This window comes from Acinonyx jubatus, chromosome B1 (genome assembly GCF_027475565.1).
Source record: "Acinonyx jubatus isolate Ajub_Pintada_27869175 chromosome B1, VMU_Ajub_asm_v1.0, whole genome shotgun sequence".
Taxonomy (NCBI): domain Eukaryota; kingdom Metazoa; phylum Chordata; class Mammalia; order Carnivora; family Felidae; genus Acinonyx; species Acinonyx jubatus.
In genome coordinates this window covers 120,862,153-120,888,592 of record NC_069382.1, presented here as the reverse complement: position 1 = coordinate 120,888,592, position 26,440 = coordinate 120,862,153, and the positions used below count along the sequence as shown (strand labels likewise).

Sequence of the window (26,440 nt, the reverse complement as noted above, 5' to 3'; positions counted from 1 at the left end):
ATTTTCATGAATTATTTTTCGGCTACATCTAGGGACGTTTATGTAGGCTTACTGGCAACAGCATGGGTTTTTGTTTGATTGATTGTTTTTTTGTGTTTTTTAACAGCTTGGTTTTATCTCAAATTAGTTTTACACATTGTTTTTTGCAGAATAGGTACAGGGAGGAATCTCCCACAGCTTTCCATGCCACATGTCTGGATTCTCTGGAATCAGAAATTTATCAACTCGGTAATAGTCAGTGAATTCAGATAAAATTCCATCATATTAGTTTCAATTAACAGTCATAGTGTAATCATTTAAAAATGGTTCATAGTAATAGTGGCATTTGATTAATCAGATTTTTTTAAGTTATTCACTTACCAATACATACTCATGGTATATAAATGTCAGTTGTTCATAATCACTATTAATTGAGTCTATCTCTAGTCTGCATCTTATTCAGCTGCTTTCAGCTTTTTAACATTTTTTTTCATTTTTAAGAATGAGAGAGGGGATGAGTGGGGGAGAGGCAGATAGAGTGAAAGACATAGAGTCAGAAGCAGGCTCCAGGTTCTGAGCTGTCAGCACAGAGCCCCATGCGGGGCTCAAACTCACCTACCCCTAGATCATGACTTGAGCTGAAGTCAGACGCTTAACCAACTGAGCTACCCAAACGCCCCTGAGCTTTTAAGAAATACCCAAAAGAGGGGAACCTGGGTGGCTCAGTCAGTTAAGCCTCCAACTTCGGCTCAGATCATGAGCTCCCGGTTTGTGAGTTCCACCCCCGTGTCGGGCTCTGTGCTGACAGCTCAGAGCCTGAAGCCTGCTTCAGATTCTGTGTCTCACTCTCTTCTACACCTCTCTTGCTCACTGTGTGTGTGTGTGTGTGTGTGTGTGTGTGTGTGTGTCTGTCTCTCTCAAAAATAAATAAACACTTAAAAAATTAAAAAAAAGAAATACACAAAAGACATCTTATGTTAAAAAAATTAATCAAAATTATATTTTTAGGTCACCAATTCACTACTTAATAACTGTTTTAATGAGATCATAATCCCTATGTTGAAAAGAGCTTGGACCTATAATAAAATTTAATGATTTTTCAAAAACATTAATATTACAAGTTAGATAAAAAGTAAAATCATGTGGAAGGAGAACATCTTCTCAAAACTTGATTATTTGAAAGCCATTACTATAGTCTCTATGATCTTACATTTCACACTGCAGTTTGAATTTATATTGAACTTCAACAGAAGACAGTAAAATTAATCTGATTTTTTAACTGGTAGAAAGTAACCAAGAATTTTTTTCCAATTATTCATATTTCATAATTACCAATTCTACTGATTTTACAAGAGTTTATAAAAGGAACTACATGTCAGATAAATAACCCAAAAATTATATTATGAGGTAACTATATATTTTATATGAAAATCTGTGAGAAAAATAGCCTTACTACTTCTTGGGTACTGTGCTTTTGTCTATATGCTATGGTTACTTGATGAATTACTATATTGCCACCAACCTCCCAACAATAAAGGAGGCAGAGTCTCATCTGAAGGGTGAGGCCATGCACTGTATCACATACAATATCCTATCCTTCAACTCTAGTGAGATGTATTTCTCAGATCAAAAGTAAAACAGGGGGGCCTGGGAGACTCAGTCGGTTAAGCATCTGACTTCGCCTCAGGTCATGGTCTCACAATTCGTGGGCTCAAGCCCCGCATCGGGCTCTGTGCTGACGGCTCAAAACCTGCAACCTGCTTTGGATTCTGCGTGTGTCTCTCTCTCTTTGCCCCTCCCCCCTCACACTCTGTCTCTGTCTCTCAAAAATGAATACACATTAAAAAAAATTTTTTTTTAAGTAAAACAATTTGGACATCTATTACTAGGCCTAGGTAGCGAGAAATATGAAATATAACTATTTATCTACATCCACAGAAGAGATCTCCACATCTAGAACCAATCTTACATAGCAAGAAACAAGATGGTATCTGCCATGCAGAGACAGCTCACAAACTAGAACAGAATTAGAACCAGGAAAACATAAGTGAAATCTGAAGTGACCCTTTGGAGTGGTTTTCATTCTAGGAAACAGGATCTGAACAGAATAAGGTATATGACTTAATAGGCTAATAAAATAAAATAAATTAAATTAAATTAAATTTCATTTGAAGTCTCCAAATAATATTTACTAAGTAATTGCTAATAGAAAGCAACATTTCAACCTATGCTTCCAAAATAAAAGTATTAAAATAAATTATTAATCATTTGCATTAATCTCTAATAAGATTATCCCTTTAATTATTATTCAGTATATTAATTATTTACAGAATTAGTATGCTAACTATGCCACATCACAAACGTATTTCCTAATTCAGTCATTTAAAATAATGAACTTTATGTTTTAAACAGTGTGATAAATTCACATTTCTTGAAGTTCGAAAGTTCTGTAGGAATTTAGCCTAAAACTACCAAAAAAAAAAAAATTCAACAATTGAGTAAATAAGTCATAGTCATCTTTTAAATGAAGGAAATCAATCTTCTCTTGGCATTTGTTTATAGTTTTAAGAACAAAAATAGAGAATACTAGAACTTTTTTTTTTAGGTCAACTATTACATTAAAAAAAATTACATTTTCTAATTCCTTATTCTTGAAATCCAAGAAATAAATTGGAATAAAATAAAGTCTGATCTAAATTGCATTTTGCATTATTTTACATGTGGAGTTCACTAAAACCGGTATTAATAAAATATCACAACACCCTCATATTTGTCATATTTAACAAGTTTGAAATCTACCTATTGTATATTTTATTCCATTCCCCTCTTCGAAGAGTGGAGTTACGGTCTTTATAAAGTACTACTGGTAGAACTAGCAAACCCATAGACCCATAATACGCTGGCCATAGGCCATGGAGTGGAAATAGGAGTGACATTTCCAATTAACTGTAATGACCCACTACTATTTTTTTGCTTTTTGTCCTCTAGGCATTAGTATTCTAGAAGTTTTAAGAAACCAGCATAAATGTCCCACTGAATTGGAAGTTGAGAACATGCCTGGCAATTCCAGCTTCCTTATGCTAGAAAGCAGAAAACAAAATAAGGAAGTCAGTGTATTGGCTGAGGTGATTAACACTGGCCAGCACTGAAAAACAGGACTAATGAGGGCCACAGCACTGTGGTGGGAAGAAGACAGAGACACACTTTGCAGAGCTTCCTCGAACTATAATGCCCAGTGAAAATGCTAAGAGCAAGTTTATATAAAGATTTGAGAAGGACGCCTGTGAACAGAGCACAGACTTCTTAGAACTAAAGACTGTAGTCACCACATCAAGCTAAAAACTCCACCAGATAAAGTCCCTGTTAAAGAGACAGGGAACACAGAATGAGTAATGGAAAAATCTTAAGCCACCTACAGCTTCATGATCAGTTACAGAAACAGATCCCATCTGCATTTCCTTGCTTCCCACATCACTTTGTTTTCATTTTCCCCCTCTCTCTTTCCCTCTTCTGTTGTAAAATGGCAGCACTAATAATGGATAAAATTTATTGAATGCTACCTATAGTCAAGCACTATTTTTAAATGCTTACTAACACTTAATTCTTAGAAAAATCCTACAAATTTAGTATCCGTATTAAACAGATGAGGACACTAAAGCCCAGAGATTAAGTAGTGAAGATTAAGTCTTACAGTTAGTAAGTGGCAGAGACAGATTTCAAACGTAGGTAGTCTAGGGGCACCTGGGCAGCTTATTGGTTAAGCGTCTGACATCAGCTCAGGTCATGATCTCGTGGTTTGTCAGTTCGAGCCCTGCGGCAGCTCTGTGCTGACAGCTGAGAGCCTGGAGCCTGCTTCAGATTCTGTGTCTCCCTCTCTATCTGCCCTTCCCCCTATCGTGCTCTGTCTCTCTGTTTCTTTCTCTCTAAAATGAATAAACATTAAAAAATGTTTTTAAAAAACAAAATGAAAAACAAATGTAGGCAGTCTAATTCCAGAGGCCACACTACTAACCACTTCTTTATAGTATCTCATGTTCTATTTACTTACCATTTAATCTATAAGTTGCAGAATAATGGAAAAGGAATATGAAAAAACAAGAGCAAAAATGGCCTTAATATAGAGATCCATTCGATAGTCACACTGTAAGACCATCTCTGAATGCAATAGCTAGACACTAGTTTGGCTCCTTCAGAGAAGTTATACTTGAAAATTATACATAAAATAATTTCATTTTTAAAATTATATATATGGAAAGAATTGTGTGTATGTGTAGTGCACATTAGAATGAAGAAAACTGGACAATCAAGGGGTAAAATGTAATGGAAATCTATTGTTTTCTATCTGTCCAGCAGATAGAAATCTTCCCTATACTTTGTGGTTTTAAAGGAGGTTCCAAACACAGGATCCTCTATCCCAGGAACCATTGGACCAATCAGGTTCTCCCTACTGGGAATTTTAACACTGAGTGGAATCACACATAAAAAACAGATGGAGTTCTAGAATTAAGTTCTCTAATGGCAGTTCCCTATTGCAGTTCTTACTTCTGACATACCTGGAATCGTCTTAGTCCTGTCCCTCCTTCAGACCTCACTGTTCAATTCATCCTTCAGGTCCATAAGTCACCCAAATACTCTTCCTATAAATATTATTGTAAATCCAGTATCTGTCTTAGAAATCTATTTTATTGCTTCCAACAAAAAAATCCTGATAGAATAGTTGCTATTATTAATTTAGGAAGTCTAATTCAACAATTAAAGCATCAATGACTGCACCTGGGCCTCCAACAGAGGAGCTAAAGATCTGCTGGGCTCAACTAGGAGTCATTATATATGAATGCAAAATGTATGTGAAAAGGGTAAAAGATGATATTCATGATTAAGAAGATATTGGAGTTACATCCATGGCTTCTGAACATGAATGGGTCATCAAAAATATTCTGGTCATAGACTCTTCAGACTGTATAGGTACAAGATGAGACAATGGCAATAGCTATAGCTTAAGAGTATGACACAAAAACTAATTCTTTCACTCTACTGCCACCCTCCTTCTACAGATGTTGATCATTTACACAACTTTCACATACCATAATTCATTCAATAGTCTTATTCTCCCATTGAAGAGTCTCAAGAACCATGAAGCATGTAACAATGTTTTATGTCTTATAGAATATATAGAATAATGGAGAACACCCAACCAGGCAATCAATATTAAACACATTTATTTTCTCTTATTCTAATAACAAAATATAGATTAAAAGGAGAAAGAAGATGATATGAAGGAAAAATAAAATATGATAAATGACATATTAGTCTATTAGAGGAAGAAAGCATGATTCTTATTAACTCAGACAATTATAACTATTACAAATTTACCTGTGCTTCTGAAACATTATAGTGTCCTGGACCTGGAACAGCTTTCTCAGTGTTAGAAGCAACAGTAAAAGTACTGTCTCTGGCAGCCAAAGAAAGGAATGGTGCATAGCCACCTATAAAAGTAAAATCATATCACTGACAGATAAGACAGGGTCCCAGTGACTTCACAGAAAAAACATCCAAAATATATAAAATCATTTAGTAACTTCAGTTGTTGAGACTACATTTTCAGAACCAATGGGTACCCTCAGAAGTTGTTGCATTTTTTAAAAAATCTGGTGTAACAGCAGAATGTTTATTAATATATATTAAATAAAAGAACCTACAGAACTGGAATTCCTAAACAACAGAAAAAAATACTTAAAGAAATAAAAAACAAAAGTCCTTTTTCTTTTAGGTATATCTGGTTGAGATGAAAATGTCAGTTATGCTTAGCTAATAAAATGTTTTCGTCCACAGAAGACCAGTGTTTCATATTCTGGAATAGCACCTACTATTTGTAGAAAATAGCATATATAAAGTTGCAGAGACAGCTTAGATTGAAATAATTTAAAGTGAGTTTACAGCAAGTAATTAATAATGTCTCTTTACTTTGGTACATAGTTGGTACTTGGTAAATATTTCTTGATTACCTGGCCCCAAATAAAGATTTACAAATCTAAGATACAAATTTCATTGGAACAAGTAATCATAAAATTAGACAAAATTAATAAATTTAGTAGACACATATAGTCTGCGAAAGATTTATAAAAAAATTTTAAGAAATGGAAAATGAGTATAGTGTAAGCAACACACATTAAAGAAGTGATGGAAGAGAACAGAGCAACTATCTACAACAGGTAATAAAAGAATGAAAGTGAGGCCTCATATTTGTGTGAATCTTAAACACTAAAAGAAGATGTACAATACTGTGAGAATACATGGTATTTATTAGTGTAGTTTCAAATCTTGTTAATCTTGATTAAGGAAAAATATTTTTAAAACAAGAAATAATGTGTTTACTTTAAAGCCCACATTTATTAAAATGCAACTGAAATCAAGAATTATTTGTTATATCACTAAAGAAAAGCAGCAAACCATGAAAGAGAACAAGATACAAATTTCCTTCAAAACACACACATAAGCACACACAAACCCAAGCCACAGATTATAAAAACATGAACAGTGCACACACCAGAAAATTTCTTCCAAAAGGCAGAAAAACAAGTCCCATAAACAGGAGGAAAATCACTGAAAAGAAACAGATCTATCCGTGAGAAGATGGAATTAACACACAAGAACATTAAAGTATCTATTATAAATATTCTTCATATGTTCAACAAGGTAGAAGAAAGATGAACATGATGAAGAGAGAAGATATAACAAGACCCAAATCAAACTTCTGAAATGAAAAGTGCATTCATAGGATTAACAACAAATTTTCTTCTCAACATTTCTTCTCAATTCTTAATCTCTTTAAAAATAAAAAAATTAATGTTTTATTTTATTTTTGGAGAGAGAACGTGAGCAGAGGAGGGGCAGAGAAAAAGGGAGACACAGAATACCAGCTGTCAGCACAGACCCCGATGGGGGGGGCTCAAACCCAAGATGTGAGATCATGACCTAAGCCAAAGTCAGATGCTCAACCCATCGAGCCACCAAGGTGCCCCTAAAAATAACCATTTAAAGCAAAAATAATTTGGAACTTTCCAGAACGCTCACTGAAAAGCAGAGAAGCGGCGGCTGCCCAGCTGCGCCCAGCAACACGTTCCTTCCCGCTCCCCCACACCAGCCTCGGCCCCCTCACCAGATGTAGAAAAAGGTAAAAGAAACTACTTACTATGATGTTTTGGGGGTCAAACTCAATGCCACCCAGGAAGAATCAAAAAAGGCTTACAGGAAATTGGCTTTGAAGTACAACCCTGACAAGAAGCCAAATGAAAGAGAGAAGCTTAAACAGATTTCTCAAGCTTATGAAGTGCGCTCTGATGCGAAGAGAAGGGAATTATATGACAAAGGAGGAGAACAGGCAACTAAAGAAGGTGGAGCAGGTGGTGGTTTTGGCTCCCCCACGGACATCTTTGATATGTTTTTTGGAGGAGGAGGAAGGATGCAGAGAGAAAGGAGAGGTAAAAATGTTGTGCATCAGCTCTCTTATGTAACCTTAGAAGATGTATATAATGGTGCAACAAGAAAACTAGCTCTGCAAAAGAATGTGATTTGCAACAAATGTGAAAGCCAAGGTGGTAAGAAAGGAGCGGTAGAATGTTGTCCCAATTGCCCGGGTACTGGAATGCAAATAAGAATTCATCAGATAGGACCTGGAATGGTTCAACAAATTCAGTCTGTGTGCATGGAGTGCCAGGGCCATGGGGAACGGATCAGTCCTAAAGACAGATGTAAAAGCTGCAATGGAAGGAAGATAGTTTGAGAAAAGAAGATTCTAGAAGTTCATATTGACAAAGGCATGAAAGATGGCCAGAAGATAACATTCCATGATGAAGGAGACCAAGAACCTGGACTGGAACCGGGAGATATTATCATTGTTTTAGATCAGAAGGACCATGCTGTTTTTACTAGGCGAGGAGAGGATCTTTTCATGTGTATGCACATACAGCTGGTTGAAGCACTGTGCGGCTTTCAAAAGCCAATATCTACACTTGACAACAGAACCATTGTCATTACCTCTCATCCAGGTCAGATTGTCAAGCATGGAGATATCAAGTGTGTGCTGAATGAAGGCATGCCAATTTATCATAGACCATATGAAAAGGGTTGCTTAATCATCCAATTTAAGGTAAACTTTCCTGAGAATGACTTTCTCTCTCCTGATAAACTCTCTTTGATGGAAAAACTCCTACCTGAGAAGAAGGAAGTAGAAGAGACTGATGAAATGGACCAGGTAGAACTGGTGGACTTTGATCCAAACCAGGAAAGATGGTGCCATTACAATGGAGAAACATATGAGGATGATGAACATCACCCTAGGGGAGCTGTTCAGTGTCAGACCTCTTAATGGGGCCAGTGAATAACACTGCTGGCATTTTATATGCAGTAGTGAACGAGTGAAGAACTATAATCATAGCTCACTACTTGCTATTGTTTTTGTTTTAATATTCAACTATAGTAGTGTTTTAAACGTTAAATGAAGAATAAAAAATATAAAAGCTCTGAAAAAAATTTAAAAATAAATAAATAAATAAATAAAGCAAAAATAATTTAAGTTACTGTGACATAGCATATATATAGAAGTAAAATATATGGCCCCAATGGCACAAAAGATGAGATGGGAGAAATGGAAGCACACTGTTGTAAGATTCATATACTATATGTGAAGTGGTACATTATTATTTGAAGGTAGACTGTGATAGGTTAGAGATATATATTTAAACCTCAGAGCAACCGCCACAAAATAAAGAAGTGTAGCTAGTAGGGGCACCTGGGTGACTCAGTCGGTTAAGTATCCGACTTTGGCTTAGGTCATAATCTCAGTTTCATGGGTTCAAGCCCCGTGTCAGGCTCTGTGCTGACACCTCAATGCCTGGAGCCTGCTTTGGACTCTGTGTCTCCCTCTCTTTCTGCCCCTCCTCTGCTTGTGCTCTCTCTCTCTCTCTCTCTCTCTCTCTCTCTCTCTCTCAAAAATAAATGTTTAAAAAGAAGAAGAAGAAGAAGTGTAGCTAGTAAAGCAATAGTGGAGATAAAAACAAAATTATTTTTAAAAAAATAAACTCATTCAACGAAGGTAGGGAAAAAAGAAAAGAGAAACAAAGAGCAGATGAGATAAATAGAAAACAAATACCAAGAGAATAAATATAAACACAACAATGTTGACAATTAAATAGAAAAGTTCTAAACACCCCAATTTAAAAGGCAGAGATTGCCAGCTGGATAAAAAAGCAAGACCTAACTCCATGCGGTCTACAGAAAACCCTCATAAAACATAAAGACATAAAGAAGTCATAAAACATAAAACATAAAAACATAAAGAAGTTAAAAATAAAATGGAAAATATATACCATGCATCCATGAATCAAAGGAAGCTGGAGGGACTATATTAATATCAGACAGAGCAGATTTTAGAACAAGGAAAACTACAGAGAGACGCTGCTTTCTGACAAAGGGGTCATTTCGTCAACAGGATTTAATAATCTGTAAGAAACGCAAGGAAGTGATTGCCATAAAAATCAGAATAGTGCTTACCTGTAGGGGAGAGGAAAAGAGATATAACTGAAAGGCAAATTTGGCAATGTTATATCTCTTGAGTATTCACTTTTTGTGCCATACTTTTTATGCAATTTGCAGCATAAGTATTTAATCTCACAAGTTTTTTTTTTGTTTTTTTTTTATTTAGCTCCATGCAAACATGAGGTAATGTGAGATAGGTATGAAAACAAAAGCTAAGTTCAGACTAGTTCTGAGGCAGCTGTCCTAACACCATGGCAGAAATTCTAACTGAATCTACCTAAACAAGTGTGAAATTAATTGCAAAATATTGAAATTCATATAAAAATGGGAAAAAACACACAATAGCCCCACATATTGAAGAAAGCCAGTACTCATAAAATCTTCATGGAAGTTTTCCAAAATTAATTATATAGAATCTTTAATCAGTAGGCTAAAAGTTTGTATGAAATATTGAGCTCAAGTAAAACCACAAGAAAATTAAAATGTTTATATTAATTAGCTCCATGAAAGAAAGACTTTCCTGTTTTATTCATAACTATATACCTAATGTTTACATATACCTAATGTTTAATGTTTACAAGACATAGGACTTTTAGTGCTAAAACCAGAACATTCCCATATAAATCAGGATGGTTGGTCTCCCTATCATAGCACCCTGCATATTAATAAATAAATATAGAATTCAATAGGTGATATTCTAAACTACACCATTACTCATTCATTGAACAGTGAACACTTTATTGTGTGCAGGGAGAGGCAGTGAGGGTACAATAACAAATAAATTAAATCCCTGGCCTCAAGAAGTAGGAAAGCCAGACAAATAAATAATTACACTACAAAGAGTGTTGCCAATAATTAAGATATAAAAATATAGGAGAAGATTCTGGGGAATTAGGGTTGATGGAGTGTGAGATAACAGGTTTGATTTGTGACATGGATATATTGGCATATGAAGTGCCAATTATGAATAATAAATCAAACTGTCAGGTACAAAGAAGAAATTAGGAATATAGAAGAAGGAAAGATTTGAGAAGAAAGAAATAAGTTCAGTTTAGGAAATACGGAGTTTGAGGCACCAACAGCAGAATATAAATCAAACTGGCATGAAGCAATAAAAGTCAGTACGTTCTGAGAAATAAGGTGGGCAGCATGTGATTAAAGGACAAATTCTATAGCCACAGCTACAGCCACAAAACCAAAAGGTCATTCTTCACACAAAAGCAGTAACTCCTGACTCGATTTCAGCTCAGGTCATAATCCCAGGGCTGTGGGATCAAGCCCAGCTTTGGGCTCCATGCTGAGCATGCAGCCTGCTTAAAATTCTGTTTCTTTCTCTCCCTCTCTCCCATTCTCTCTCTCTCTCTCTCTCTCTCTCTCCCCCTCCCTCCCTCCATCTATCCCTCTATCCCTCTCTTTATGCTCTCTCTCTCTCTCTCTAAAATAATAAATAAATGAATAAATAAATAAGCAAGCAAGCAATAACTAGATCTTTGAAACATACTCATCTTCAGGAACATCAACATATCCAGTAAACGTATACCTATTGTTTATTTAAACTTAAATACAGATCGCATTTCCTGAGGTGGTCTCCCTAAATTCTGATTGGCTAATAACTCATTATTGGTGGCATAAGCACATAGTTATAAGTACAAAACCATAAACAGCTCATGCTTCTGTGGCAGGTAAAGCTAACCACTCCTCCATCAAAGAAGAAATCTGGGAGCCAGTGTTACCCAGCTTAGATAACTGATATAGAACCAATATAGATAATTAATACACAGCTAATATACGGTGCCCTTATTATATAAATCAGGTTCAAAAAGCAGTTAAATCCTCCTTAACACAATAATGCCAGGAGCAGTCACATTACTAAAAGAACTATGTTTTTATCATATTTTACTAGGGTGGTTGTCTCTGAGGAAAATTTGCTTTGATGAGACAAAATATGCTTCCTACTTAGAGAAACGAGAGAAAATCAGGAATAGCTCTAATCTGGAATTGGAATATCCATTATCTCTCATATTCATGAAATCAGAGCAGCTCAGTCCTATCCCTGTTAGGCTGTAAAGCCTGGGTTGAAAGAGTCTTTCTGATTCAATGGCCAAAAGCTGGGGCAATGAAGTTTGCAGATTGGGGTGAAAAGAATTTCCTGAGGAAAACGTGAAGATAATACACAAGAGCATTGACCAAGCAGGCTATGGTAAGAGGAAGGGTTAAAGAGAAGAAAGAAAGGTTAGGAATAAAGAGCATTTGCATCTTTCTTTTGAAGATCTAAGACTCTAAGATCCTCTGCTCTCCTATGATTCAAGGTAACAAGTTAAATAAAGTCCCAACATCTAATATTCCTACATAATATTCTATAAAATCTACATGACCCTTAATTGAAATAACTGTGTATATTTCTGCATAGTCCAGTGCATTACCCCAGAGGGGTAAGGCAGAATAAACCTTGGAAAGGGATAATAGCTCCCTTTTTTTTTTACATTTATTTATTTATTTTAAAGGGGGAGGGAGATGGGGGGGGAAGAGAGAGAGAGAGAGAGAGAGAGAGAGAGAGAGAGAGAGAGAGAGAGAGAATCCCAAACAGGTTCCACACTGTCAGTGCAGAGCCCAACCCAGGGCTCAATCCCATCTGTGAGATCATCACCTGAGCCAAAATCAAGAGTCAGATGCTTAACCAACTGAGCCACCCAGATGCCCCTATAATAGCTACTTTGAAATTATCCAGTACAGAAATGATATCTGTACCTTCTACTGATTATCAGTATGTGGTCACTGAGTATTGCTAAAGCAGGGCTCAATAGGATGCAGCTGCTCGGAGTTGCCAAGCATAGAATTTCTTAGTTTATTTTACAAGTCAGAAAGGCACAATTCTACAAAACAGTAAAGGAAGACCCTTGTTGCAACACCGCACTTACTGCTAAGCAGAGTTCACACAAGTCATGTAATGAGTTTTTAACTCTCCTATGTGTAGTTCATTAGACCTTTTTTCTAACTTTATTCCAAGAATTATTGTTTTTTTTTTAATTAAGCCTTTATGTGTTATGCTATTGAGCTAAAAACTGAGAGGTACCAGTAAAGATCATGGTTATTGCCCCCCAAGAAGCTCACATTTTAGTGTGGCAGCCACATAAATTAACAGATAATTAAGATACAGTATCAAAGTGCTATGAAGGAGACATTAAGGAGTCAAAGAATGACCTGAGAAATCGTAATCAGAGAACAATTTCATTTCACCTGAGTCTGAAAGAAAAAGTAGGACTCAGTCAAATGAAAAAGGAAGAAACAGCATAGTGGGCAAAGGTATCAGCAGCTGCAAAAACACGCAGGTGAGTAAGCATGAATTTATAGAAAATGCAAAGTTGGAACTGCTGATATGTATACAGGTCAAGTGTTGGGTGTGGGTGCCTGGAGAGATAATGTGGGAGGCCAGGTCAGGGATGAGACCATGAAGAATCTTATGCACTATGTTAAGTACATCAGATTTTAACCTTAGTGTTAAAAGAACTTTTTTTTTTATCAACTAACATAATTATATCTTAGAAAGATCACTTTAGCCATAAGAGAAAAGTTGGAGATTGAAATAAAGCAAAAAACAGCAATATTTTATTGGTTTAATTCAAAATAGAAATAATGAGGCCTGAACAAAGTCAAGGGTAGTCAAATGAAGAAAGGAGACTAACTTGAGAGACAATAAGAAGATAGAATCAATAGACCTTAATGAGGGTATGATCAGTCAGAGAAGAAGTCTAGAATAATTTCAAAGTTTAAGGTTTATGACTGATTGACAGGTAATTTTTCAAAGACGCTAGAAACAACGGAGAAAATGATGAATATGTGGACCTTCAGATGTCACAGACCACCCAGATAAAGATGTCCAAAAAATTAATAGTAGTAAGAAGGCCCTAAGATCAGAAGAACGTTCATCTTGGAGATATAAATCACCTATATCTCGAAAGACTTTCTTCTGGAAGTCTTCAGAATCAGAATATGGACAGTTCAAGCTATGGATCTGAATGAGAAAGTATACATGAGAAAGGCAACCAGCAAAGGATGGAAAATACACCATAGAAACATTTAAAAGCATTGAGAAAAATAAAAACCTTTAAAGAGGGCAATGGAGGATTGGTTGCCAAGGGGGGGAGGGGGGATGATTCCCTGATTCAGTGTGTAACAAATGTTTATTAGGTCCTAACTATGAATCAGGCACTGTTTAAAGACAGTGTCAAAATAAGGATTGAAAAGCATCACAGGTATAAGTGTTTTGGGTGGTGGTTGGTAGCTAATATATTGCTAGGGAGTTAATGCTTAGAACAACTCCACTGTATTAAATACAGACATAGGCTCCAAGAAGACTGATACAATATCAGATGCTGAAAATTAGTAAAATTCAAAATTAAAACAAGGACAAATGAGAAACCTGCACTCCACCCAAAGAAACCTAAATCAACCTAATATCCCAATCTGATCGGTCATATAGAGTAATGGATTCGTTTAAAAATGTATAGTTCAACAACAGAGAAAATGCAGATTCACAAGGGAAAAACTACAGCTTGAATGGTAGTAAACTCCACAAAATCATCAGATTAGAAAAAAGCAGAAAGCAAATTAGAAATATTTGTTATAGGGGTCCTGGCTGGCTCAGTTGGAAGAGCATGCAACTCTTGATCTCAGGGTCCTGAGTTCCAGCCCCACGATGGGTGTAAAGGTGACTTTAAATCATATTGCTAAATAGAAATATAAAAGTTAAATCTTACTAAATAAAGTATCTCTGGTTAATGGTAGCAAATGTGTGTCAGGCAGACAGGACTACAAGGAAAAGAAACAGTAGGCAGTAAGAAACACGGAATTTAGAGACTCACATAGTCATCAAGAGTCAGGAAATCAAAATCCCAGATCTAACGTGTACAATTTAAAGTTTGATGGAGACAACCATTGTACCATCTTATGTCCTAGCCATACGATTACTGACTTTGTGAAATAAGATAAATGATTTTACCAGTTACTGCCTATAAAATAAGGAGAGTATTTTCTCTGCCTAGTTCATGTTTTGTTATATTTATGAAGTGATACCATTATGTTTAACAGGCACACAGAAGCAGGGCAGGCCGAAAGTGAGGTGCCTGTCACAGAATGCTTGCCTTTCCCTACCTCTTACCTGTTGCCTGCCGCTTCAGGAAAGGTATCTGGTAGGACCCAGGACCCACATGCTCCTCAGTGCTGCCACCTTCAGACAATCTGAGCAAGCGGGGAGCCCGATCATACATAATTGCAGGAGGGAGGGGCGGGGCGGGAGGAACTGCCTCTGAAAAGGGATAAAAACAAGGCGACTAGAGAAGGTGTGCAGTAAAAGGTTACGACAGTCTGTAGAGGGAACAGAAGAGCTTGAGTAAATGGACGAGCTGCCGTGGGGAGCTATCTCCCACCTGCTCATTGGGGTCAGATTTCCCCTAGGCCAAATTCTAGCCCCGTGGAGTGCGACCAGAGATAAGCTATCCTACACAAACATCTATCAGTTCACCAGGCGAGAGATGAAGCGCTCCGCCAAAGGAGATTAAGTACGCGCCACTCGGTGTGCTTCCGGCCTTCTCTCCGCCCCGGAAGTCTTTGGGAGAGAGAGGTTGAAGCGCTCCTCCAACTCCGCGGCCGAACTCTCCAAGCATGCGTACTGAGACGCGAGCCCCTCCTCCCACAATCCTTCACGTCGGAGCTCACCGCCTACTCAGACGGAGGGCTGGCCGAACCTTGGATCTCCTTTTGAGGCGCCAAGTGTTTCAGGTCCTGGGCTTGTCGGGAAAACTCTGGAAAACACGTTAGACTAGGTTAGAGCTCACTTGACCATGATCCCTTTCCGCTATAAACCAGTTAGGGCGTCTGGGAAAAGACTACCAAAAACTATGAAAGAAAAAACCATTCTCTCGAAGCAGAGCCTGGGTTCTGCACGCTCAGCCCCCACTCCCATTCCAAATACATTCGCACCCGCAGAGGGAAAACACCTCTGACTTTACTACACAGATAATCCAAACAATGAAGAGATACTCAGGAAGTGGTGGTGAAAAGAAACGGTTGGAACCCAGGAAGGAAACGAAAAGCTCACCAACTGAAGCAAAGTTCAGGTAACTGAAAGCTGCTTTTGTTGTCACATGCCAGGCAAGGGCAACATTGACTCCTTACTATTACTTGTAAAGCAAAGGCTTGAGAAAACAGTCCATCCTCTCTGAACCAATGAGTCGCTTAAGCTTAGGCAGAAAGAACCTGGCTTCTGCAGATGTCTTAAGAAATCTATGTCAGAATCCACCTTATAAGGTGTCTCAGGCTGGGTTTGGGGTTTTTTGGTTTGTTTTTTGCTTTTTGTTTTTCGTTCTTCCCAGCAAGAATCCTTTCCAGATTCTAATCACTCTTAAAGGCTGAAATAAGTCCTGCTTTGACTACGCCTTGCCCCCAAATGAGACACAGAACTTTAATTTGTACCTACTACAAATTTTTACAGTATTTAGATTCTGTAGAGCACGATCTGATGTTCAATTCAGTGGGTCATTTAGTATGACAGTTGTTCCAGAAAGATCAGAATGCTCTCCATAAAAGGATAGATGCTTCCCAAGGATGTATCTGTAATACCTCTTTTTTTTTTTCCTACTCAGCTACCTGAATAATTATTTATTTACTTAAAAAAAAAAAACACATACTGGCATGTACTATAGGTTCAGTACTCTGCTGGACTCTGGGGATACAAAGATGCAGGAAAGTTCAGCCTCTGGGATTCTGTATGGAATGGAGTAGGGATGTGTATTAGCCATAATATGAGGTGATGAGATGTATAAAATCAGAAAAAGAAAATCTTGCAGGTCTTTGGAAACCACCTCTCTCTACTAAGAAGCTAGATACTCATCAGTGATCCTTTCTCACTGACTTCATTTTTCTCCTTGCATGCTTACAGACCCCCTCATAGTTTTTTAAAAGTTATTTAAACCTTATTTTCCCAAGGTTCCCCAGATACCCACTGAGATCTAGAATACACTTACTATTAGATTTTATGATACAGTATGAAGAAAAAAGTCACAGAGGTAAAAAGAGAAAAACCTATATGCTTTGGAGGATAATCCAGTAGTGCTTTTACATTAGCCTTCTATTGGTGGACATTCCTTAAGGACATCATTTTCCCTTGACCCAAACAAGAATATAAACCCAGAAAGCAAATTTAGTTTTAGGCCGTCTTTGCATAGACATGGTACAGACTGGCAACCTCTTTCTGGCTGTTCATGTCTACCATCACCTAGCTTACTCTTTCCTTGGACTGATTTGGGTTTGAGATTGGGAATGGAAGTGATAAAGCAGGGTTTATCTGCTTTCTGTCTAATTTGATTTTTGGCCAGTTGAGTCTAACCTAATTTCGACAAAAGGAGTTCTTCATAGAATCTATCCTAGCTCATTCACAGATCTCTAAAGGAGAGTTTGTGACCTTAAGGCCTTTGTACCAGCTAAGAATACAGTGTTTTTCTATCTTTCCTGCCTCCTCACTATACGTGAGTTCCTCAAGGACCTCATAGAAGGATAGCTCATCAATGGCACGACTCTAATGTTACTGGGTCTTGTGGCCAGATCCTATAAAATAACACACCTCTGTATCTAAATGCAGGTACAACCTCTACACTCTTTATAATTTTGTAATACTTGGAGTCTCTCAGAATCTACATTCTTAACATAGTCTTTCTTTAAAAACTTTTTAGTGTGAAAATCCTTCCTGTATTTCCTTGATCACTGTGGCTGTTCTCTCAACCTTTCCCAGCCATTATTTCCCTCTTATGGTTCAATAACAAAAATGATACACCATATTTCAGAACTGGAAGATCTTTTTAGAGCCTGGGTGGCTAAGTAGGTTAAACGTCCAACTCTTGATTTGGGCTCAGGTCAAGATCTCACAGTTTGTGAGTTCAAACACCGCATTAGACTCTGTGCTGACAGGCAGAGCCTCCTTGGGATTCTCTCCCTCTGTCTCTGCCATCCATCCCCTGCTCATGAGCTCTCTCTCTCTCTCTCTCTCTCTCTCTCTCTCTCTCTTTCTCTCTCTCAAGAATAAGTAAATATTTTTTTAAACTTTTTAAAAAAAGGAAAATCATCTTTAATTGAGAACAGTAAATATTTTGCATTATCTCTCATTGTGGTAAATATTTCCTGAATAGTTTAGAATGAATATGCTACAGCAAAAAAGAAATATATTAACGCAGAATTATAATTGCATATAAATTCAAAATAAAGAATTTGGCTCAGCATTTCTCAATTCCTGCAAAAATACTTTTAATGCTAATTTACTACCCTATACAACTATTTCTATGGTGTTCATGAGAAATGGAACCTATATTTGAACTAAGATTTACTTGACTACAAAATCTGGATACTTTCCATTCCTCCACATTGGCTGCCACTAGAATAAACTTTAAAATGAAGCTTTATTAAATAAAGTTGATTCTTTATCAAATATCTTAACTGCAATGAAGAACTTCATAGTCACCAATTTTTCCTTATAACATTTTGAGGATTAAGTAGATAACAGGTGACATCTGGAGTATTGCATGAGGTGTGGGAATTCTGCCTTAAATAGTCTTAAATACCTTATAAATATTATCAAGCTGAGTTGAAACTGATTTCTTAAACCCATTATGACTTAGTTTCCATTGTTTTGCTTTTTGTAAAAATAAAAATCAAATGATGATAATAAATCACTTAGCGTGTATTATACAACTGAATGTATCTGTCAGTGTTATGAGAGGTCACGCTGTAAAATGGTATGCATTCAGGTTAAAATGGTAAAAATTTTTATTTATATAATAAGCTGAAGCTTACAAAGTATATTTTATGTTCAGTATTTTGTTTAATATAAATGTGTTTCTCTAAACTACAGACTTTGGGGGGAGGCACGGGGGCAGAGAGCACAAGCAGGGGAGGGGCAGAGAAAGAGGGGGACAGAGGATCCAGAAGTGGGCTCTGCCTTGACAGGCTGACAGCAGTGAGTCCAATGTGGGGCTGAATTCATGAACATCGAGATCATGACCTGAGCCAAAGTCAGCCACTCAACCAGCTGAGCCACCCAGGTGCCCCTAAACTGCAGACTTAATATGATTCTGAAATTACAACATTCCATGAAATATGTTTTAAAAATTACAGCACGTTATCAGTGATCACCTGATTTTTTTCACTTACATTTATTGAGCACCTACCATGTGCTTGCACTGTGTGAAGAACCTTATATAAACAATCTAAATAATTTCTCATATAACTCTTGAGGTAGGTTCTATTAATATCTCTGTTAATATGGTGACAACCATTACATTTTTCACCCAGTATCACATAGTTAATGGATAACAGAGCTAGATTTAAAGCCAGTTTGACTCTAGACCTGTTTTCATAGCCATTATGAGGGAAATGTCCCCAACTGTGCTCTACTATCACACGCAATAATTTTTTTCCCAATCCTTATTTGAGATTGGCTGTATGTTTATTTATTAATCTGAAAAAGGAAAGTCCAGAGTGATATAGTGATAATATCAGGAGTGATATAGTGGCTCCTTCATGGCAGGGAACCAGGATGCTCTATTATGCTGTTCCATATCTTGATGTATGCCTCCCAGTCTGACATGAGCTCATGGTCTAAAAATTATTTGCTGGAGTTCCAACCATTATAAGCAGCAGGAAGAAAAAATAAAAAGTGTACATCCCTCCCTTTCAAGGAGGCCTCCTAGAAGAAACGCAGAAAATATGTGCTTACATTTCACTGGCCCAAACTATGTCAACAGGCACATGTAGATATAAAAGAGGGAAATGTAGCCTATTTCTGGGTACCAGGTTGTATTTCTCAGGAGAAAGGAGTCAACGTAAAAAGAAACGCCTCAGTTTTTTCCACAATCACCCTCTTGGGGAACTTTCCCCTCCTTTGATGTCCATGGTACCCTACCTTCCAGGTTCTCATTATACTTTATTGTAAGAGCACCTACTGTCTCCTCTAATTTTTGTTTTTCTCTCATCTTTCTTTCTCTCCCATCCTTTTCTTTTTCCCTTGGTAATGATCCATTCTCAAACCATGTATCTTCTTTGAGATTCATGTGTTTCAGGTGCCTGCTTAACATTTAAATATAAGTGATCCACCGTCACTTCAAATATTCTCAAATCTTAACTCATTTTTTTCTCTGGAATGCCAGATCATCCTCCTAATCTCTTTTCTGTTCAGAAGAGCAGTATCTTCCCATATATAAGCCTTAAACTACTTCTTAGACTACTTCTCTTTGTGCTCCCACATCCAAACAAGTGCCAGTTGTATTGTTTTCATCTCTCTGATCTTTCTGAAATCCACCCCTCACTGAATTCTCACTGTCATTTTGTTGATAGGCTCTCTTACTTATTTGTTGTATTCTAACATTTCAACTGGAATCCTTTTCTAATTTCTCTGTTGCAATTGATCCCACACATATAGTTAGATTAATCTTCCTAAGTACAATTTTGAGAATGTCACTCTCATGCTCAAAACTCTCCTATTGCTATGACGTAAGCTTGGCATTGGGTGTTTCAGACAAGCCAGTCTACTTTCAATTTCTCTATCTTCCAGTATCCCCCATTCATACAAGTTACATATTCAACAAACCTTGCCCTTTTCATCTCTGTGCTTCCATTCAGGACTTTATCCCTGCCTGGAAATGCCCTGCCTTCATTTCTTACTATGAATGGTAAACTCTAGAGAACATCACTTTTTAATTACAACATTTAGATAGCACATTTTTTCTTTTTTTTTTTTAATTTATACCCAAGTTAGTTAACATATACTATAATAATAATTTCAGGAATAGAATTTAGTGATTCATCACTTACATGTAACACCCAGTGCTCATCCCAACTTCTGTCCTCCTTAATGCCCCTCACCCTTTAGCCCTTCCACCTACCCAGCAACCCTCAGTTTGTTCTCTGTATTTAAGGGTCTCTTATGGTTTGTCTCCCTCTCTGTTTTTATATGATTTTTCCCTTGCCTTATGTTCATCTGTTTTGTATTTTAAATTCCACATATGAGTGAAATAATATGATTTGTCTTTCTCTGACTTACTTTGTTTAGCATAATACATTGTAGTTCCATCCACATTGTTGCAAATGGCAATATTTTATTCTTTTTGATTGCCGAGTAATATTTCATTGTATGTGTGTATACATATACATATACATATACATATACATATACATATGTATATGTATATATATACCACGTCTTCTTTATCCATTCATCAGTTGATGGACATTTGGGCTCTTTCCATACTTTGGCTTTTGTCAATAGTGCTGCTATAAACATTGGGGTGCATGTGCTCCTTCGAATCAGCGCTCCTGTATCCTTTAGATAAATACCTAGTAGTGTAATTGCTGGTTTATAGGGTAATTCTATCTTAATTTTTTTTTTAATTTATATCCAAATTAGCATATAGTACAACAGTGATTTCAGGAGCAGATTCCTTAGTGCCCCTTACCCATTTAGCCCACCCCCTTCCCACAACCCCTCCAGTAACCCTCAGTTTGTTCTCCATATTTATGAGTCTCTTATGTTTTTGTCCCCTCCCTGTTTTTATATTATTTTTGCTTCCTTTCGCTTATGTTCATCTGTTCTGTGTCTTAAAGTCCTCATATGAGTGAAGTCATATGATATTTGTCTTTCTCTGACTAAGTTCACTTAGCATAATACCTTCCAGTTCCATCCACGTAGTTGCAAATGGCAAGATTTCATTCTTTTTGATTGCTGAGTAATACTCCATTGTCTGTATATACCACATCTTCTTTATCCATTAATCCATCGATGGAAATTTGGGCTCTTTCCATACTTTGGCTATTGTCTATAGCACCGCTATAAACATTGTGGTGCATGTGTCCCTTCGAAACAGCACACCTGTATCCCTTGGATAAATACCTAGTAATGCAATTGCTGTGTTGTAGGGTAGTTCTATTTTTAGTTTTTTGAGGAACCTCCACACTGTTTTCCAGAGTGGCTGCACCAGCTTGCATTCCCATATTTTTAATTTTTTGAAGACCCTCCATACTGTTTTCTAGAGTAGCTGCGCCAGTTTGCATTCCCACAAGCAGTGCAAAAGAGATCCTCTTTCTCCTCATCCTCGCCAACATCTGTTGTTGCCTGAGTTGTTAATGTTAACCATTCTGACAGGTGTGAGGTGGTATCTCATTGTGGGTTTGATTTGTGTTTCCCTGATGATGAGTGATGTTGAGCAGTTTTTCATGTGTCTGTTAGCCATCTGGATGTCTTCTTTGGAAAAGTGTCTATTCATGTCTTTTGCCCATTTCTTCACTGGATTATTTGCTTTTTGGGTGTTGAGTTTGATAAGTTCTTTGTAGATTCTAGATACTAACCCTTTATCAGATATGTCATTTGCAAATATCTTCTCCCATTCCATCAGTTGTCTTTTAGTTTTGCTGATAGTTTCCTTCACTGTGCAGAAGCTTTTTATCTTAATGAGGTACCAATAGTTCATTTTTGCTTTTGTTTCCCTTCCCTCTGGAGACATGTCAAGTAAGAAGTTGCTGTGGCCCAGGTCAAAGAGGTCGTTACCTGTTTTCTCCTCTAGGATTTTGACGGCTTCCTGTCTTACATTTAGGCCTTTCATCCATTTTGAGTTTATTTTTGTATATGGTATAAGAAAGTGGTCCAGGTTCATTCTTCTGCATGTTGCTGTTCAGTTTTCCCAACACCATTTGCTGAAGAGACTGTCTTTATTCCATTGGATATTCTTTCCTGCTTTGTCAAAGATTAGTTGGCCATATGTTTGTAGGTCCATTTCTGGGTTCTCTGTTCTGTTCCACTGATCTATGTGTCTCTTTTGTGCCAGTACCTTAATGTCTTGATGATTACAGCTTTGTAATACACCTTGAAGTACAGAATTGTGACGCTTCCAGCTTTGGTTTTCTTTCTCAAGATTGCTTTGGCTATTCGGGGTCATTTCTGGTTCCATACAAATTTTAGGATTGTTTGTTCTAGCTCTGTGAAGAATGCTTGTGTTATTTTGATAGGGATTGCAGTGAATATGTAGATTGCTTTGGGTAGTATTGACATTTTAACAATATTTGTTCTTCCAATCAATGAGCATGGAATGTTTTTCCGTTTCTTTGTGGCTTCTTCAATTTCTTTCACAAGCTTTCTATAGTTTTCAGTATATAGATATTTCACCTCTTTGTTTAGTTTTATTCCTAGTTATTCTGTGGTTATTGGTGCAATTGTAAATGGAATTGAAATCTGAATTTTTTTCTCATGCTTCATTATTGGTATATAGAAATGCAACCACTTTCTGTACATTGATTTTATATCCTGCGACTTTGCTGAATTCATGTCTCAGTTCTAAAAGTTTTTTGGTGGAGTCTTTTGGGTTTTCTATATGGAATATCATGTCGTCTGCGAAGAGTGAAAGTTTGACTTCCTCCTTGCTGATTTGGATGCCTTTTATTTCTCTGTGTTGTCTGAATGCTGGGGCTAGGACTTCCAACACTATGTTGAATAGCAATGGTGAAAATGGACATTCCTATTGTGTTCCTGACCTTAGGGGGAAAGCTCTCAGGTTTTCCCCATTGAGGATGATATTAGCAGTTGGTCTTTCATATATGATCTTTATGATCTTGAGGTATGATCCTTCTATCCCTACTTTCTTGATGGTTTTTATCCAGAAAGGATGTTGTATTTTGTCAAATACTTATTGTGATGTATCCCATTGATTGATATGCAGATATTGGACCAGCCCTGCATCCCAGGAATAAATCCCACTTGATCATGGTGAATAATTCTTTTAATGTATTGTTAGATCCAGTTTGCTAGTATCTTGTCGAGAATTTGCATCCATCTCTATCAGGGAAATTGGTCTATTCTCTTAATTTTTATTGGGGTCTTTGTCTGGTTTTGTAATTAAGGTAAATGCTGGCCTCATAGAATGGGTTTGGAAGTTTTACTTCCATTTCTATCTTTTGGAACAGCTTCCAAAAAATAGGTCTCAACTCTTCTTTAAATATTTGGTAGAATTCTCCCTGGAAAGCCATTGGCCCTGGACTCTTGTTTGTCAAGATTTTTGATTACTAATTCTGTTTCTGTACTGGTTATGGGTGTGTTCAAATTTTCTACTTCTTCCTGTTTCAGTTTTGGTAGTCTATATATTTCTAGGAATTTGTCCATTTCTTCCAGATTGCCCAATTTGTTGGCATATAATTGCTCATAACATTCTCTTATTATTGTTTGTTTTTCTGCAGTGTTGGTTGTGATATCTCCTCTTTCATTAGTGATTTTATTTATTTGGGTCCTTTCCTTTTTCTATTTGATCATACTGGCTGGGTAGATCAAATTTTGTTAATTCTTTCAACGGGCCAGCTCTTGGTTTCATTGATCTGTTCTACTGTTTGTTTGGTTTTTTTTTTTGGAGGGGGGTTGTTTTTTGTTTTTTGTTTTTTGTTTTTTTTTAATTTCAATAGCTTTGATTTCTGCTGGTTTGGGATTTTATTTGCTGTTCTTTTTCCACCTTTTTAAGGTGTAAGGTTAAGTTGTGTATCTGAGACCTTTCCTCCTTCTTTAGGAAGGCCTGGATTGCTATATACTTCCCTCTTATGACCACGTTTGCTGCATCCCAGAGGTTTGGGGCTGTGGTGTTATCATTTTCATTGGCTGCCATGTACTTTTTAATTTCCCCTTTAACATTTTGGCTAACTCATTCATTCTTTAATAGGATGTTCTTTAGTCTCCAAGTATTCATGGTTTCTCTAAATGTTTTCTTGTGCTTATTTTGAGTTTCACAGCATTGTTGTCCGAAAATATGCACAGTATGATCTGGATCTTTTTGTACCTATTGAGGGCTGGTTTTCTTGTGATTAATTGACTTATATATTTGGGCTTTTCCACATTGGGGGCATAAATATTTACAATTATCATATCCTTGTTGATTTTCTGCTTAGATGATCTGTACCCTTCTTCAACATCCTTTCCCTTTCTCTGTCCTCTTTCCGCAAAAACAACTCCCTACCCTCCATGGCTACATAACACATTTTAAAGAGTACATTTTTAATATTTGTTGAACTTTTTAAAAAGGATAGTAAAATATAAAATGAAACACCAGCAAAGAAATATTGCTTTGATACTAGCTTAGTATTTTAAATTTAATGAGAACCAAAATTTTTAACTGTTACGAAACAACAAAGGATTAATGACTACTCCTTGAGAAAAAGAATGGACCATGTTTATCATAAGTATTCATCTCCTAAAAGTTTTCACAGACAACCACATTTGCTGATAGTTTCTGTTGCTTTTTAAAAAGTATTATTTGGGAGACCTGAGTGGCTCAGTAGGTTAAGCATCAGACTCTTGATTTCAGCCAGGTCACGATCATGGTTCATGAGATCAAGTCCCACGTCAGACTCTGCAGACAGTGCAGAGTTTGCTTGGGATTATTCCTCTCCCTCTCTCTCTGCTCTTCCCTGTTCTCTCTCTCTCTCTCTCTCTCTCTCAAAAATAAATAAATAAACAAATAAATACATAAACAAACAAACAAATATTTTTTTTAAAAGCAGGCATAAATACCAGATGAAAATGATAGCTAAGTCTCATGTAACCTAAAAAATGATAATTCCAATATTACTTAAAATATTCCATATTATAGATAAAGATAGAGCTTCTCATTTTACTTCATGAAACCAGTATAACTTTAATATCAAAAGGTGATCAAGATTCTACCAAAAAAAGAATAATATAGGTAATCTCTATAATATATATGTAAAAATTTTAGTGAAATAATAGCAAATGGGGCACCTGGGTGGATCAGTTGGTTAAGCATCTGACTCTTGATATCAGCTCACGTCATGATCTCACAGTTCATAAATTTGAGCCCAAGTCAGGCTCTGCACTTACAGTGCAAAATTATCAGCGAAATTAATATATGCTCATATCAATAGATGCAAAAAAGGCGTTTGACAAAATCAAAGGACAATTCCTAATAAAAATTCTTCATGTATTGGAAATTGAAGGATATTATTTTAATATAATAAAGAATACTTAAAAAAATTAGAAACAGAAAATATTAAATAGCAAAACACTAGAACTATTCCAATTGAAATTAAAAAACAGATGTTTCTATCAAAATCATTAATAATGAATACAATAAAACAAAGTAAATAATGTATTAAATTGGAAAATATAGGGGCGCCTGGGTGGCGCAGTCGGTTAAGCGTCCGACTTCAGCCAGGTCACCATCTCGCAGTCCGTGAGTTCGAGCCCCACGTCAGGCTCTGGGCTGATGGCTCAGAGCCTGGAGCCTGTTTCCGATTCTGTGTCTCCCTCTCTCTCTGCCCCTCCCCCGTTCATGCTCTGTCTCTCTCTGTCCCAAAAATAAATAAACGTTGAAAAAAAAAAATTTAAATTGGAAAATATATTTTTGCCCTTGTTGTGATCAGATAACAAAATGACACAGGAAAGTGTATTAAAATTACCCTAGAATTAATAAGAGAAATAAGTAAAGTGACCGGGTTCAAGTTAAATATATAAAAACCAGTAATTTTTTAATCTATACTAATAAGTAACTAAAAAGGAAATTGTAAAAAAAATCATTTGCAATAATGAAAAAATTATATACATAGAATTATGTAATGGGAAACTCATAGAACCTAAATACAGAAGATGTAAACAATGGAAAGATACCAAAGTTAAATGGGAAGACAATATCATAAAAATATCAATTAGGCTATTGGCCTAAAAATAGACAAATAGATCAAAAGAACTAAAGAAAAATTCCAGAAATGTTTTCCAATATATGTAGCCATTTAATATAAGACAAATGTATTTTAAGTGAGAAACAAATGAACTCCTTAATAAATTCTGCTGACACAAATGACTACCCAATTTAAACGACAGTAGAATTTACCCCTA

General features: G+C 36.6%; 2 protein-coding genes and 1 long non-coding RNA gene across 6 annotated transcripts in view; 2 read left to right on the top strand and 1 right to left on the bottom strand.

Moving 5' to 3' along the window:
* Positions 1-15,202, bottom strand: part of STPG2 (sperm tail PG-rich repeat containing 2) — a 598,009-nt gene extending 582,807 nt beyond the window's left edge. For 2 of the 4 annotated variants that reach the window (XM_053217112.1, XM_053217111.1), the window contains exons 1-2: positions 14,675-15,201; positions 5,353-5,465 (exon numbers count right to left, since the gene is read on the bottom strand). In XM_053217112.1, the coding sequence (XP_053073087.1) occupies positions 5,353-5,465; positions 14,675-14,783 (222 nt within the window). In that variant the 5' untranslated portion in view covers positions 14,784-15,201. Of the gene's footprint in view, positions 1-5,352; positions 5,466-14,674 lie in introns of all 4 variants that reach the window. The other 2 variants (XM_053217110.1, XM_053217109.1) reach the window with 2 other exon arrangements.
* Positions 6,954-8,493, top strand: LOC113600827 (dnaJ homolog subfamily A member 1-like). The gene is given in 1 exon segment (XM_053217113.1): positions 6,954-8,493. A coding segment is annotated over 1 exon segment (930 nt). The 5' UTR covers positions 6,954-7,417; the 3' UTR covers positions 8,348-8,493.
* LOC113599837 (uncharacterized) lies at positions 15,167-16,180 on the top strand. Its single transcript, XR_003420750.2, has 2 exons — positions 15,167-15,338; positions 15,532-16,180. It is a non-coding gene; the product is annotated as an uncharacterized LOC113599837 (long non-coding RNA).
* The last annotated feature ends 10,260 nt before the right edge of the window (positions 16,181-26,440 follow it).